Source organism: Canis lupus, chromosome 6 (genome assembly GCF_011100685.1).
Source record: "Canis lupus familiaris isolate Mischka breed German Shepherd chromosome 6, alternate assembly UU_Cfam_GSD_1.0, whole genome shotgun sequence".
Taxonomy (NCBI): domain Eukaryota; kingdom Metazoa; phylum Chordata; class Mammalia; order Carnivora; family Canidae; genus Canis; species Canis lupus.
Window position 1 is genome coordinate 62,687,336 of NC_049227.1, and position 15,573 is coordinate 62,702,908.

Genomic DNA, 15,573 nt, shown 5'->3' on the forward strand with positions numbered 1-15,573 from the left:
TATGACATACATATATTTATAGTTTAACAAAACCTACAGAAAGATAAGATGAATATTCTCTTCTCAATAGATCATAATATGTGATTCTGGTTAGCAAATTTCTTTTCTAAGGGAAGAGTTACTAATAAAAGGCTATACAACTTCTGTGTAAACATGTCTTATCTCTATGGTACATTTCTCACGACCTTTTTTATCTTGGATAGGAAAGAGAGATCTTACTTACATTATCACTTTTTATTACTACTTATAATTTACTGGTTTGTCTTCAATGAAAAGAATCAGATATGATGGAGACTTTATATCTTTCATATTTTCACTCAAATTATAGGGATATCCAGGTCCTCCTGGGGATCCAGGACCCATTGGTCCACTGGGATTACCTGTAAGTAAAGAAAAGATTTATAATTCCCTTTTAGATTGTCTCTTTAAATTTAAATCTATGATTTTGGTTATATACTACCTTTTGTTGTTATGCAAAAGAAGTAATGTATAAATTGATGGAGGCTAGTTCTCTCAGTAAATGCAAAACATGCTAGAATATTTCATGGTATCTTAAACTTCCTCATCTCTACTTGCTATATTATTTATCATTATGTTTAATAATCAGTACAATTCTGTAGTCTAAAAGAAAAAGAAATGTAAACTTTCTTTTGAATAACCACATATAAGAAAGCAATCAATAATCAATCTCAGAGATGAGCTTGGATAAACAAATCACCAACAAGTCTCAACATGTTTTTCTTAGAAATTTGCAAATATTATCAAACAACCAGACGAATCATAAACTTTTTGATCAAAACTTAAGTTTTGAAATACTTCATTTGTTATACAGAGAAAGATAATAAAATCAAGTTCCAACGTATTTTTCTTATAAATTTGCAAATATTCTCAAACAAGCAGACAGATAAAAGTCCTAGAAACCTTTGACCAAAACTTAAGTTTTGAAAGTACTTCATTTGTTATACAGAGAAAGATAAAAAACATCTTGTCTCTAAAGAAATAAAGTTTGCTTATGAAAATTTGGCCATTATTATCAACTTAAATATGAAAATGGTAAGCCTTAATAAACTCCTAAACAGAACTATTATCAGAAATGGTTTATGCTGTTTTGTGAAGTTTCTGTTTTGAAGATAGGGCTGACTTTCCAGTACACTGATAGGCACATTATTGACTTCTAAAATTAGGAAGATTGATGTAGATTGATACAGTTGCCAATCTTTTTACTCACATAAGATAATAAATAAATCTAAGATCCTATAAAAGTTGATGTTTTTTATCTGCCTAATGTCCTGTAGATAAATTTCATTTTCTAAGGAAGTCTTTATTAAAGATTATCAAGTATAAAAAAAATTCATTATAACTGACTTAGTAATAAGTAACAACTTTGTCTTCATTAAGGTCTATTTGTGACACATTAATTTGGTGCATTTTGTGACATTTCATCATAAAAGGAAAAAAATCTATTTTTATGTGATGGGATTATCATAAATGTCTAGAATAATGAGAAAGAAATCATGCAGCAATACTTACTGCTTTTTTGATGAACCAAGCTGATTAGACTAGTCAGATTGGCTAACTGGGTATCTCTTTCCATTGTCACTCCATGTGTTCCTCCTGAAAACCAGTTGGAATACTAGGGGAGAGAAGAATAGCAGAATAATGGGAGAGAAATGTATGGCATTTATTTCATAAATAAGGCATATTTTTAAGGAGACTAATCAATTTTATTTTAAGAATTCCCAGGGAGAATTACATGTCATAAGAAAGGTTGTAACTCCTATTTTGCTAATGTTCCTATGAATTCAATAACTGATTTTTAAATTTTCAATATATAGGGTCATGTGGGGGCAAGAGGACCACCTGGAAGTCAGGGTCCTAAAGGACAAAGAGTAAGTTATCTAATGCAAGAAGTACATTAACTCAAAAAATGATTTCATAAAGAGTGATGTAGTCAGCAAAAAGAGCCCTATGTCTTCACAATTGTGTTTAGATATTGTTGGTTTTTTCCTTGTTTTCATTATATTAGATGAAACTACCTACATTGATTGAGTGTGACTCATTATCATTTGTACTCATAAAGCCATACTTTTACATTTTATGTTTTATAAATTTTACTAATTCATATAGAATTCTTTTTCATTCTCAATTGCCAGTTCCATCTTTGCGAGAACTGTAAATGTGAAGATGTTTAAATAATTTTTCTACTCACAAGAGACTTACATTAGCAAGGACTAATAATATCCTGACAAAATAAGAGCAACTGGAAATGGAATGAGGACACATGCGGGATGACTGTTTATTAATTGTAAATCATAGGTAATATAATAATTATTGTTTGGTAACTATGCATAAGAATTAAATTAGAAATCTTTTAGCCTTTTAGTCTTTGAGTCTTTTAAATCCCTTTTTTTTCTTTGAAGAAATAAAAACCACAATTTATTGCATGTCTGTCACATACCAGGCACCTTGACATATATTGTTTTACATTATTATTATTATTATTATTATTATTATTATTTTACATTTATTATTTAGTTTTACTCAAAACTACCCAAAGAAGATGTATTGTCTCATATATTATAGCTGAAGGAAACAAAGCTCAGAGAGTTTAAGTATATGGCCTACAGGCAGACAGAGAGAAATGATAAAACCAGGATTCAAATCTTAGTGTGTCTATCTATCTCCCAAGCCTATGCTTATTTGACACCACACAGAATACTAAGGCATTTTTTTAACTTGATAAATCTGAATATGTGTGCTATATGAATTCTCCTTTCTCGTATGATTTTACTTTTATTTTTAAAGCTACTGGAGAAAATATTTAAAAACTCTAAAAACATGGTGCTCAACTAACAAAAGTTAAAAGCAAAACAAAAACTGCTTTTTCCAGTTGGCAAATGGGAGAAAAGTGTTATAAATGCCCAGTTTGAAATAATAACTTTAGTTCCATGTCCTGTGTTTTCAGTGAAGATTGGTGAAAGAGTGCAAATTTGTTTTTATTATTATTTCTTTTCTGAAAAACTCTGTCTCTTACTGGGTTACAAATTTACAGTCTATAAATAATTGTGATGGCTACATCTATTTTAGCCCAAATGAGATTTAAAATGATAAAATAAAATGACAGTAGATGTTCTATACCCAAACTGTCATTTAATGGTCCATACCCTGCCAGCAGGCAATAAATGGTCAGATCCAATGTGTTTATTCAACTTTTTATTAGTCAAAGTGAGAAAGTTCAATCAGTTTTGTAACAATTGAAAAAAAGCAGAAATCCTTTTTCTGTTTTGCCTTTTGTTAATTAGGTAATTGAGATCTTATAGAAGCCATGTAATTAAGCAAGGACTCCTCTTGAACCACCTGTGCTTTCTCCTAAGTTGTATGGAAAGTTCTTCTGCTATGTCTTTTTCTAACCTTCCCATGATCCCTGGGTAGATTGTTACCCTTTTTTCCTTTTTGTTTTTTCTCTCCCAAGATCTTATTTAAATTCAAGTTATATTTAAATTCATATAGTGTAGTATTAGTTTCAGGAGTAGAATTTAGTGAGTCATCACTTATACATAATACCCAGTGCTCATCACAACAAATGTCCTCCTTAAGGCTCATCACCCAGTTACACCATCCCTCTACCCACCACCCCTCCAGCAGCCTTGATTCTTCTCTGTAGTTAAGAGTCTCTTACGGTTTGCTTCCCCCTCTGTTTTTATCTTATTTTTTTTCCTTCCCTTCCCCTGTGTTCATCTAATTTGTTTCTTAAATCTCACATAAGATTGAAGTCACATGGTACTTGTCCCTTCAGCTGACTTATTTTGCTTAACATAATACACTCTAGTTCCATCCATGTTATGACAAATGGCAAGATTTTATTCTTTTTGATGGTGGAGTAATATTCCATTGTATAAATACGACACCTCTTCTTTGTCCATTCATCAGTCAATAGATTGTTATCCTTTTCTGATTTGCCACTTTGTTTTCAACTCTTGCCTCCTATTTTCCTCTTATTCTCCAAATACATTTTACTGATTATTTCCCCAAATGGCTTCTCACAATTACTTAAAGTTCATTCAATTGTCTCTAAACAAAGAAATTTTATTTATTTATTTATTTATTTAGTTAGTTAGTTAGTTAGTTAGTTAGTTAGTTATTTAAAAGATTTTATTTATTTACTCATGAGACACACACGGAGGGGCAGGGAAGCAGGCAGAGACACAGGCAGAGGGAGAAGCAGGCTCCATGCAGGGAGCCTGACGTGGGACTCGATCCTGGGTCTCCAGGATCACACCCTGGGCTGAAGGCGGCACTAAGCCGCTGAGCCACCTGGGCTGCCCAAGAAATCTTACTTAGGAATAAAGGCTTTGTTTAGTACAAAAACACTTCCTTGTAGGAAGATACTTCAGGTAATTCCTGAACATTGGAAATACAAAAAAAAAGAACTGAAGACCAGAATATTTGAGAATATATTATTAGAAAGTTTCATTCCAGATGTCACATAATATCTTCCTATTTTTACTGTCTTCTTCTTTTCAATCTGTTCTCCACTATGGATGAACTCTCCACTATAGATGTGATCTCAATATGCTCAGTCTATCTTTCCCAATGTTTTTCAATTGCAAAAAATAAAATAAAATAAATAAATAAAATATGTCTAACCGACTGAGGTAAATGAAAAAGGTATCTGGCTAGAAGTTCCTTGTGCTGTAGCTCTTCCATGCCACCCCAAAAGCTGAGGGAGTTGACCTTCCAGCATACCTATAACCTCTTATGGCACAACTGTGTCACAGTACACTGAGGAGGAAGCTGTGCCCTACGTACATTGACCCTGAGATCACACAGATTATTATTATGAAACTAATGCTTATATGCCCTTACTGTTTTGCCTGTGACTTACACTGTTATCACATGGCCATGTGAACATCATCTATAATAGGACACACTCTTAAGGATCTGCCTGCCTATCAATCTGCCATTCAACTATCTAACATTTACTGGTTTCATATAGTTTGTCAAGCATTCTCCTCATACCAAGGAGGATTCAAGGATAACTATCTTTTAGATCTGGACCACTTGGATTTTGCTATTTAATTAGTTTCAACCCAGTGGCTTTTGAAGTATTGTACAATATTAGTACTTTTCCAGAGGATAAGAAAAATTCAACAGGCAGCAATGTCTGCCAGCTCAGAAAACAACCTAAACAAATTAATCTAATGAAGATTTGTCTAACCTACTTTGTGAAGGTTGCATAATCCTGCGTTTTATATAGTTGAAAAAGAACAGGATTGGTTAAAAGTATTATTCTTACGGTTTGAGATTCTTAGGTGAGAGATTTGGCCTAAATTTAAGGTATTCTTATTATTTATCCTACATACTCTAAGCTTTTTTTTTTGCCTGCCAAATTTGGCTAAAGAATAATCATTTAAGTGTAGTAAGATAATTTAATATGCCAAAACTAATTAATATGTACAATCATATATGTCATATAGATAATATAGGCTAGCAGATTCTCTACTGCAGTATCAGAAAGATGGTGGCTTAGGCTTTTTGGGTCACTAGGGATCAGCACAACGTTAGCTGCTGTCCCTCTTGTGCACATTTAACTCTCTGGGGCTAGGTAGCAGATCCTTTGGTATCTCTCCAGTATGTACTTCTGTGCCCTCTCTCCAGCCGCCCTAACAGGAAGATGACATACTGAGCAAAGTTAACCTCTCCTTCCTTGCCCATGGATTGAGCCTTTGATCATTAGGCAACTTCAGATTTTTGTACCCTTTCTTGTCGGGAGGAAGGGATATACAGGCATACAACTGAGTAATTTTTTAATTCTATACTACTTAATACTTAAGTGAGGGAAAAAATTGGAATAACTATCTTAGAAATATGTAATGGCTGAAGGTTTTCTGTGCAAGAGGTGGAATGGATAGGACCATAAAAATTCTGATTTGTGGCTTCTTTTTTTTTATTTTTTTAATTTTTTTATGTGTGGCTTCTTTAAGGAAATGCAAACCACTTTGGGAAACCAGCTATCAGCATTTGCATTTAGATTCAGCGCTATTGCTACCTGGAGCACTCCGGGTATTAAAGATGAGCTTTTTGTGTGGTTTCTTCTCCTGAAAAAGTTTATAACAAGATTAGAAAGAAATTATTTTTCCCACAAAATGACAGATAATATTAGGTTTTGTTTAAGGGAACATTTGTCCCAGCTGTATCAATCAAGAGCCAGAACAGACTGCTAGGCATAATTAGTTAGGCATCTGAGTAATTTAAAATTAATAGAGGGGTCAAGCAAAGACGGATGTGGTTAAAGGGACAACAAACATACTGAATCCAAGTCAGAAAGACATTTGTTCTGTGAATAAGGGTTGTTTCTTCCACTCATAGATACTTTAGCTTATTAAAATTGATTACAAGCATTATAGAGATGGTCTTAAAATTCTGATAAAAGCTTCCTACATAAACTAGTGTGCAGCTCAATATATTAGTTAATGATAATTTTTTTAATTGTAACATTTATCTCCTATCATCTAATACTTCTCAGATTATACTGATTATTCAGAAATTTTGTTAACGCTTTAAGACTATTGCCTACAATTCAAGTACTTGTGATTTTATGATACATACTTAATTTAGCTGAGCTATCAGACTTTATTCCAGTTTTTAGAACTTACTAATAGCCACTTTGTAGCCAACTTTAACTTTTTTTACAGATGATGAGAAAGAGATCAGATTTTTTAATTTAGCTAGCATAGATTCTCCAAGAGCTTTATAGATAATTGGACCTTTTCTTAAATTTTCTTTTCTTTCCTTTAGCACACATGTATGCAACTGGGGGCAAAAGATACAAGTAGAAGGAAAGAGAGAATTTTAAGCAGGTTCCATGCCCAGCATGGAAGCCAATGCAGGACTCTACCACAAGCTGCTGAGATCCTCACCTGAGCTGAAATCAAGAGTTGGACACTTAACTGACTGAGCCATCCAGGCACCCTGATAATCAGATATTTTAAAACAGTTATTAAAAGATAACTTTATGCCCAATTAGGTGTCTATTATATCTCTCTTAGAACTTGTCCTAAAGCTTATTTTGTTTCAGGAGTCAAAGAGAGCAGATAAACTAACCCAGGGGCAACTTTTACAAGTAATATCAGAGTGAAACTTACAGATGCTGATAAAGCTAAGCTTTTAGTTAATTAATTTGGTGTTAACTGAAACATGGAGAATATTAAGCTTTCCTAGAGTTCTTTCAGCATTAACCCATTAACCAGCAATCTTAGGCTTTATAGCCTTTAATTAATGCAATTGCTATACGTAGACCTTTTTTTTCAAACTAAATGTGGTTATCTTTGTCATCATTGTAGGAGCAGAAATTTCTTTCTTTGTTCCCTGTGTAGTGCTGGTTTAGTAAATAATAATCTGAAAGTATTTTTTAAAGTAAAAGTATTTTGATATAAAACATAATAAAATGAGTGATTATCATTATTATATGTATTCCTTAATTTTGGAGGGAGCTCTTTTCAATTATAATATCAATCAACACTTTACTTATAAATGTTTCATATTCATCTTATAAACTTCCTCTAAACTTCAAGTCCTATTTCAATCTAAATTCACTTGTTAACAGGATTAACCCTTACTTCTTTTTAACATTTGAAAAAATATAAACTTAATAAAGCACAACTATTTAAAGTCTTTGTATGTTTAGAAATCATATGAATCAGGCAACTCATATCTGCAGGCTTCCATTTCTTCATATTAAAAAAGCAGAGTTTGTACTAGTTCAGCTTTGTTGTTAGATGATCTATGTTCAGAGGCAGAAACCGGCAGTTAATTATGAGATCCTCCTCCTGACCTAGGTGCAATCTTTTCTATGTATATATCCAGGCAGCCACTTAATCTGATTTTATGTAAGAAAAGAAACTTGACGTCTTTGGACCAAACAATATTTTTTTTATTTTTTTTCTTAAATTCTAAATTTATAGCTCTATGTTTGGGAAGATTTAGTTGAATGGATACTACCATTTAAACCTAAACAGAATGACTTCTGTCTCTAGCACTAGCCTTGGAGTGCCTGCCTCATTGTGGTTGATTGTCTGGAATCACATTCATTATATTTGCCTCATTCTCTCCACCCAAGCAAACCTACACTATGTTTGTTTGCTGTCATCATTCTACTAGTTCTTGTAACAAAATATCCAATATAGAGATTTCAGGTTGCAAAAGGGTTAAGTGCCAACTTCCCAGTGGACACATTTTCAGTCTAGATCTCATTTGTTTTCTGTAGTGTTTTAGAATGTGGACCACTCATCCCTCCTCTTTTAAAAATTGAAGTATAGTTGACACACAATGTTACATTAATTTCAGGTATATTACATAAAGATTTAACAACTTTGTAGGTTATGCTATGCTCATCACAAGTGTCGCTGCCATCTGTCACCAGACAACACTCATTCCTTTTCATACTCTCAGCCACCATCTGTTATAAAATTTTGCAAAGTGTTTTCTCATATGGCAGAAAGAGGGGAATGCATAGAAGGTGACAGAGAAAGAGAATCAATATAGGCTGTTGAATTTTTAAGGTAAAGGTGATGTTTAGTACAAGTTCCTAAGGGACCTTTGCACTTAAAACTTCAGAGTCATCCTTTAATAATTGTTCTTGCTTTCTTCTTCAGTCACTTAACTCTTAAACATCCCAAGCATGTGCCCATCCCAGGAGGACCTTTATAGTTTCTGTTTCTTCTGCCAGAATGATCTTCCCCATATGCCATTTTAGAGAGGCTTCGTACACCACTCTGTCTCTTACACTCGTTTATTTTACTTCCATTTGACTACTTACTGTCATTTTATAGTTTAAGTTTATATGTTTATTTGGTTGCTTATGAATTCAGGGATGTGTCTCTTCTCCCTACCGCATCGTCTGTGCCTGAAACAGTGCCTGGCTTCTAATAGGCACTCAGCAAATGTTTGTTGAATGAGTAACACCCTTTGAAGATCTCTTCTCTACTAAATTGAGTCCATATTCCTCAACTTGACATTCAAGGTTCTACACAATAAGACTGTAACTCAGTTTTACAGTCCTTTACAGTAAAATAGGGCAGAATAGGGCAGAAAAGGAAGGTAGGGCCAGATCATGGAGTACCTTCAATACAGACTGAGATTGAAAGGCTAGAATTATGGTTTTAACTTTACTGTGACCAGTGGAGCTCTAGATCCTCATGGAGTGTAAGCCTTCTCTCTAATCCCATGAATGTGCCTGAGTGGATCATGGAATGCAGTACCCTAAAAGCACTCAGGAAGAGAATCGTATCATGGTAAGCAGCTTTTTGAGAACATAGAATAAACCAAGCTGACCTCAGATGGGATGCAAGAGAAGGAGCCTAGGGGGTTCCTTCAAATCAGCATGTTGTATTGGGAAATTCGTATCACCACTCTGTATAGAAATCTTCAGTGCCTATTGATTTAAATATAAACTCTAGTCTTTCACCTTTTAAGTCCCAGTCTTTGACAATTATTTCTTTCTTTTTTCACAATTATTTCTTAGTAATTATTTCTTAGTATAGAAAATAGTGTAGAAATCCTAGGAAATACTACATGTAGTCAGTAGACCAGCTGAAGAGACTAAGACTACTTTTTTCATTTTTGGTTATCTTTTTTCCTGCCTCTGTACCCTTTTCTCATCCTTTCTCTCTGTCCAGAGTTCCTTTTCAAGCATGACTCCAAATGTCAAAATGGTATCTTTCTTCCATATACAGAGATATGAAAACCCTCTCCCTCCTTTGAATCTTTTTAGCCCTTAAAATGCCTTATACCTCCCTATATTATCACTTGTATAATTCACCTTACCACTCTTTAAACTTCATGAAGGAGAAACTTCCTTACAGTTGTTTGTCCCCGTAACACTTACTGTGGTACCTTTTCCGCAGTAGATGCTGCAGTGTTGCTAGTGTTGTAGAGTGAGTTAATTCCTTTGAAAGGGACCTTAAGACCTTCCAAGGATAGTTACAATTTAGGTGTAGAGACATATACCATCATTTTATTAGAGAGTGGCTACTGCAGCTAGTGGTTCCTCACAACTAGTGAATAAATACTGATAGCAACTTAGCTGAGAAGTTTTACATTTACATGAGTATTCCCAGCAGTATTTTCTGTTCCTCTCCTGTGCCCTAGCTACCTTTCAGTAACTGCTGTCATGCAGGGGCATAGTGGATACAATACAGTCAGTGCTTATTCTCTAATAAAGAGAAGAACGCCATTCCCAAAATATAAAACTTAAGACTATTGGACAAACAAGCCAGCCACTTATAAGTTAATGTAGAGTTGTTCTTAGAATAAATTGTGGATGGCTCCTGAGTAAATAAAGTGAACAAAATATTCAAATAACTAACCTGTATTATGTATTTGTGGTCATCTGATTTATTATTTGGCATTAAATCACTGACTTGATTATGCCATACAAATAGGTTCATCTGTATACCTACCTATATTTTTTCTGTGGCCATGGTACAGAAACAAGCAGAAGGAATTTGTCAAAAAGAAGACAATGTGTTCATTTGTAAGGATGCCTAACAGTAAGAAAAACAACATTTCAAATTAACAGTACGCCTTTTTTTTCCATCCCTAGGGGCCAAGGGGACCAGATGGTCTCTTAGGGGAACAAGGTATACAAGGTGCCAAGGTAAACACTGATTTTTCTTTTTTTTTTTTTTTTTTTTTTTTTTTGATTTTTCTCATTTCATATGCAGTTAAGTTTTTGGGAGCCCATATATGTTCTACCTGACTTAAAACTGTTATAGTTCCTTACAAAAGTATGGTTCTAAATTTTCTCTTTGCATAAGTATGAAACATACATAAAGTTTTTACTACACACAGAGAAATGTTTTCTTTTAAATATTGAGCTATGTACTTGATGTTCTATTTTCTTGCATGTGATTATACACTAGCATGTGTAAGACCATATTTCACATCCATATTAACTCCTCTGATATTGATAATTTGTTAGGGTGAAAAAGGAGATCAAGGAAAAAGAGGGCCTTATGGTCTTATTGTAAGTAGTAAAGCATTTCACATTAAAGATAAACATATAAAATCTTCACTGTTTTTCTTGGTGTGTGTGCTTAATATTTGGTGAGTGACCTACCGTGACCCAAGCCTTTTCTTCTTTATGTAGGGTAAGACTGGAAACCCTGGAGAGAGAGGAGTTCAAGGGAAACCAGTAAGTAATAAAGAATAATTAAGCTCTGAATAAATTTTATTCATTTTATTCTCTGGCACAACTGTCATTACTATCAGTACATTAGACTAAGAGAATACCAATTATTTTCCTCCTTCAGTCATTAGGGAGATATTTGATTTGTGCAAGTTGCTTATACATTCTGGGCCTTGGTTTTACCTGTTTTTAAACTGGTGGTGATAACTGTTGCTTTTATTCTACCCTAGTTCTGATTAATTTTTCTATAAAGTCTGTTTCAAAATAAAATGGTGGGAAGCCCGGGTGGCTCAGTGGTTTAGTGCCGCCTTCAGCCCAGGGTGTGATCCTGGAGTCCCGGGATCGAGTCCCACATCGGGCTCCCTGCCGGGAGCCTGCTTCTCCCTCTACCTGTGTCTCTGCCTCTCTCTCTTTCTCTGTGTGTGTCTCTCATGAATAAATAAATAAAATCTTTAAAAAAAATAAAAAAATAAAATGGTGAGATTATTATATAAATATAGTAGAATATTAATAAAGCCAACATAATAAGAAGTTTCTTTGAGGCTTCTGGCCTACTTTCATTTTAATTCAATCTGATCATTCTTTAGACCCTTGGAGCATGGAGGGAGCTATGTGTGTCATCATGCTTTGACATGCCACTGCTCTAAGAGTTTTTAATATTATACAATGCTAAATATTTTACTACTATCAAAAAACATTTTCAGAAACTATAAAATTTTTCCCCTGAGTGGCAACAAGTTTTTTTTTTTTTTTTTTATGATCATAGCACAAAAAAGCAGGATTTTGTCAACTAGAAAAGATCACAGGAAAAAAAAAAAAAAAGAAAAGATCACAGGGTCTTCATTCACTAATGAAGGAGAGAAATATTAAAAACAAAAAAAGATACACATATGCATATGTGCACACACACATATACTGGTACATATATATAAAACTTTGAGTAATCTTAATTGTGTGAGCTTTCAAATATCATATATTTCTGATTTTATTTAGAATCCTAATTTTATCATAATTATAATTTGTATGACATCTTGCTTTATCATATATATATATATGCACAATTTAAAGTTATAAAATTAAATAATAGTTTAAATAGACAGCAACTGAACAGTCAGAAAAAGATAAGAGAAAAATCTTTTTTTCTGCTATAGCAGTTGTCACTAAGGTCACTGCATTTACTTGTTCCTCTTTGAAATCTGCTGCCCCCTGCCTGTTGTTTCCCGTAATAGCATGATATTTGACAGTGGTCAAATCTAAAGCATCAGAGACCTAAAAGAAAAAAATTACTGTATCCAGGGAAAGAATTTATGTGTGACAGTGTTATTTATTGAAGTCATCGCCAAAGAAAATTCTTTGAGTATTAATATTCATCTGGGTTTCTGTTATATCAATGCAAATGGTATTTCTGTAGATTCTTTTCACTTTGCTATGTTGTATATAAAGCTTAAAATATATGACAATGAGTAGAGAAATTTGAAGCTCATCACATTCTTGTTATTGTAGAGAAAAGAAGCCGAGAGAAATAAAATACTCATTTTATATATTATTGACTTCCTTAGAATTTTACTTTCATTTGCAGCCTATTAGATATGCCTAGATAAATGCAAAATGTGATATTTGACTTCCTCAATCAAATAAAAGACATTAGACCCATTTGTAACCATAGCTTAAGGCAAGCAATTGAGTACAGTTACTTTAGTGAAGGGTATGGGTTGGACATTAAATCATGAGTTTATAATAGTTGTTGAGGTTTACATGGCTCTATACCTACATTATCTCCTTCTTGATTGAACTGAAAAAGACTTCTGAGATCTTAGGGAAGCTAGGATCAATCAGACCAAGAAATTCAAATGGTCCCAAAGATTTATTTGATCTTCCACATCTAGTAATCTAGATGTCTCTAATCATCTATGCAACTGTCAGCAAGCAGGCAGTGCTGTATAATAGAAAGATATATTGAAGATCAGACTGACCTTTGCTCCAGTCCATGCTTCTAACAGCTGTATAGTTTGACTAAATTGGTTAGCTCGCTGGATATTTTCCTTGTATGTAAAATTAGAGAGACATCTCTAAATTGTCATAATTCTAAAGCCAGGTATTAAATGAAAAATGGTAATGCATTTCTTGCCGAGATAATCAGGAGAAGTACATCTGTCAATGGGCCAACTCTGTTTCCTGTACTTGCCTTCCATCCACATGTAGATCTGACTCAGGAGGAAAGGTCATGATCCATGGTGTTATTAAGATACACCTGGGTAATTGCTAAAAACCTGGGTAATTGTTTTTAGATATCTAAATCTGATAAAAACACTTCTTGATTTTTTTTAAACCTAGATATTCTTTCAGTTGATAAGTTAAGGATGTTAAATCTCCAATGATTTTGTATTTCTGTCTCTCTCTTTAAATTTGTCAAATTTTGCTTTATATATTTTAAAACACTATTTTAAGAATATTCACATTTATGATTATAATGTCTTCCTGATGAACTGACCCCCTTTTATTTTTACAAAAAAATTCCTCTATATCTCTAGTAATACTTTTTATTCCTGCTAATACTGTTTGTTTTGACATTTGCTTTATTTGATCAATAAATCTCTACAGCCTACTTATGCCTGCAGCTTGCTTGGCCTATCTTTTTCATTCATTTACTTTCAACCCATCTGAATTTTGGCATCTAAAGTACGTGTCTTTTAATTGGGTCTTTTTTTATTATTATTCATTCTGAAGATCTCTATCTTTTAATTAGTGTTCGGTCCATTTCCATTTAATGTAATTATCAGTTTGGTTGTACTTTGATCAACCATTTTATGGTTATTCTTCCCTTGTGGTGGTATTGTTGTTCAGTGCCTTCTTTTGGCATTGAGCACTCCATTTTAATTTAGATATTGGCTTTTTATCTGTATTTCTTTGAACTATTATTTTTAAGTGATTATTTTAAGCCAGGACTCAGTAAACATTTTCTGTAGAAAACAAGTGCTGGTCCAGATTTGACCCCCAGGCTGTAGTTTGCCAGCTGCTGGTTTAGGGATTATAGTACACATCCTAACTTTCCAAAGTCTGCTTAGAGTTAATATAGTAATGCTTAACATAATTGTAAGAAATTTGCAACTGTGTACACCGATTCACCATCAACATCCTGTTGTTTATACTATCACTGTTTTCAATTCTTACATCTATGTGTGCTATAAACCCTTTTTTGCAAAGTTAAATTTTGCTTTAATATAAATAAAGTATTTTTGTTTTAATATAAGTGAAATATGTGTTTTAGAGTATTTATGGGAAAAGTAGCATTTTAAAAAAATTTATCTATGCATTTACTTTTTCTTATATTCTCCATTGTTTTTCTGTAGATCTGCATTTCCAAATGGTATCATTTCCCTGAAGCCTATAGAACTTCCTTTAGATTCCTTATAGTCAAATTTTGCCAGTCATGAATTCTCTTAGTATTTGTTTGTGAAAAAGTGTTTGCTTCACTTTCATTTTTTAATTTTATATGAATTCTTTTTTAAAGTTTTTAATTTCAGTTAGTTAACATACAGCATTATATTAATTTCTGGTGTACAGTATAGTAATTTAACACTTCCATACATCACTCTGTGCTCATCACAACAAGTACACTCCTCAATCCACATTACTTGGTTAGTCCATCCCCCTGGGCATCCACCTCCCTTCTGGTAACCATCAATTTGTTCTCTATAGTTAATAGTCTGTTTCTTGGTTTGCTTTTCTCTCTCTCTCTCTCTCTCTCTCTCTCTCTCTCTTTTGCCTTTGCTGGTGTGTTTTGTTTCTTAAATTCCACATATGAGCAAAATCATTTTTTCCACTGGATATAGAATTACGGGTTAAGAGGGCTTTCTTTTATTTGTTTCCATTCAGTACTATAAAGATCACATGTCATTTTCTTTGGGCCTCAACTATTTCTGATGAGAAGTCCACATCTATCTGTATCATTATTCCCCCTGCATGTAATGTATCATTTTTCTCTGGCTGCTTTCAAGGTTCTCTACTTTCAACTGTTAGTAGTTTGACTAGTAGTTTGATGTGCCTACATGGATTTTCTTTGTATTTATTATTCAGCTTGAGATTTGCTGAGCTTCTTTTGTGTGTAAATTGCCGTTTTCACTATATTTAGAAGTTTTTCAACTTTGTTTATTTCAGGTTTTTTTTTTTTTCCTATTCTATCTTCTCTTTCCTTTCCTTCTTGGATTCCAATTAAATACGTATTAAACATTTTGATATCATCCCTCAAGTCCCTGAGACCTCATTCATTCCTTTTTTTTTTTTTTTCAAAGATTTTGTTTATTTCTTCACGAGAGACAGGCACAGACATAGGCAGATGAAGGAGCAAGCTCCCTACAGGGAGCCTGATGAGGAGCTCAGTCCCC

General features: G+C 33.5%; 1 protein-coding gene and 1 long non-coding RNA gene across 6 annotated transcripts in view; one reads left to right on the forward strand and one right to left on the reverse strand.

Annotated features, from left to right (window-relative positions):
- COL24A1 (collagen type XXIV alpha 1 chain) overlaps nucleotides 1–15,573 on the forward strand; it is a 387,148-nt gene that overhangs the window by 213,712 nt on the left and 157,863 nt on the right. For 4 of the 5 annotated variants that reach the window (XM_038541487.1, XM_038541490.1, XM_038541488.1 and 1 more), the window contains exons 28-32: nucleotides 329–382; nucleotides 1,836–1,889; nucleotides 10,604–10,657; nucleotides 10,982–11,026; nucleotides 11,150–11,194. In XM_038541487.1, the coding sequence (XP_038397415.1) occupies nucleotides 329–382; nucleotides 1,836–1,889; nucleotides 10,604–10,657; nucleotides 10,982–11,026; nucleotides 11,150–11,194 (252 nt within the window). The remainder of the gene's footprint in view (nucleotides 1–328; nucleotides 383–1,835; nucleotides 1,890–10,603; nucleotides 10,658–10,981; nucleotides 11,027–11,149; nucleotides 11,195–15,573) is intronic. The other variant, XM_038541491.1, reaches the window with a different exon arrangement.
- LOC111096418 overlaps nucleotides 233–15,573 on the reverse strand; it is a 56,427-nt gene continuing 41,086 nt past the window's right edge. Inside the window, exons 2-4 of the long non-coding RNA XR_005361326.1 lie at nucleotides 11,120–11,165; nucleotides 1,531–1,633; nucleotides 233–380 (exon numbers count right to left, since the gene is read on the reverse strand). This is a non-coding gene — a long non-coding RNA (uncharacterized LOC111096418). The remainder of the gene's footprint in view (nucleotides 381–1,530; nucleotides 1,634–11,119; nucleotides 11,166–15,573) is intronic.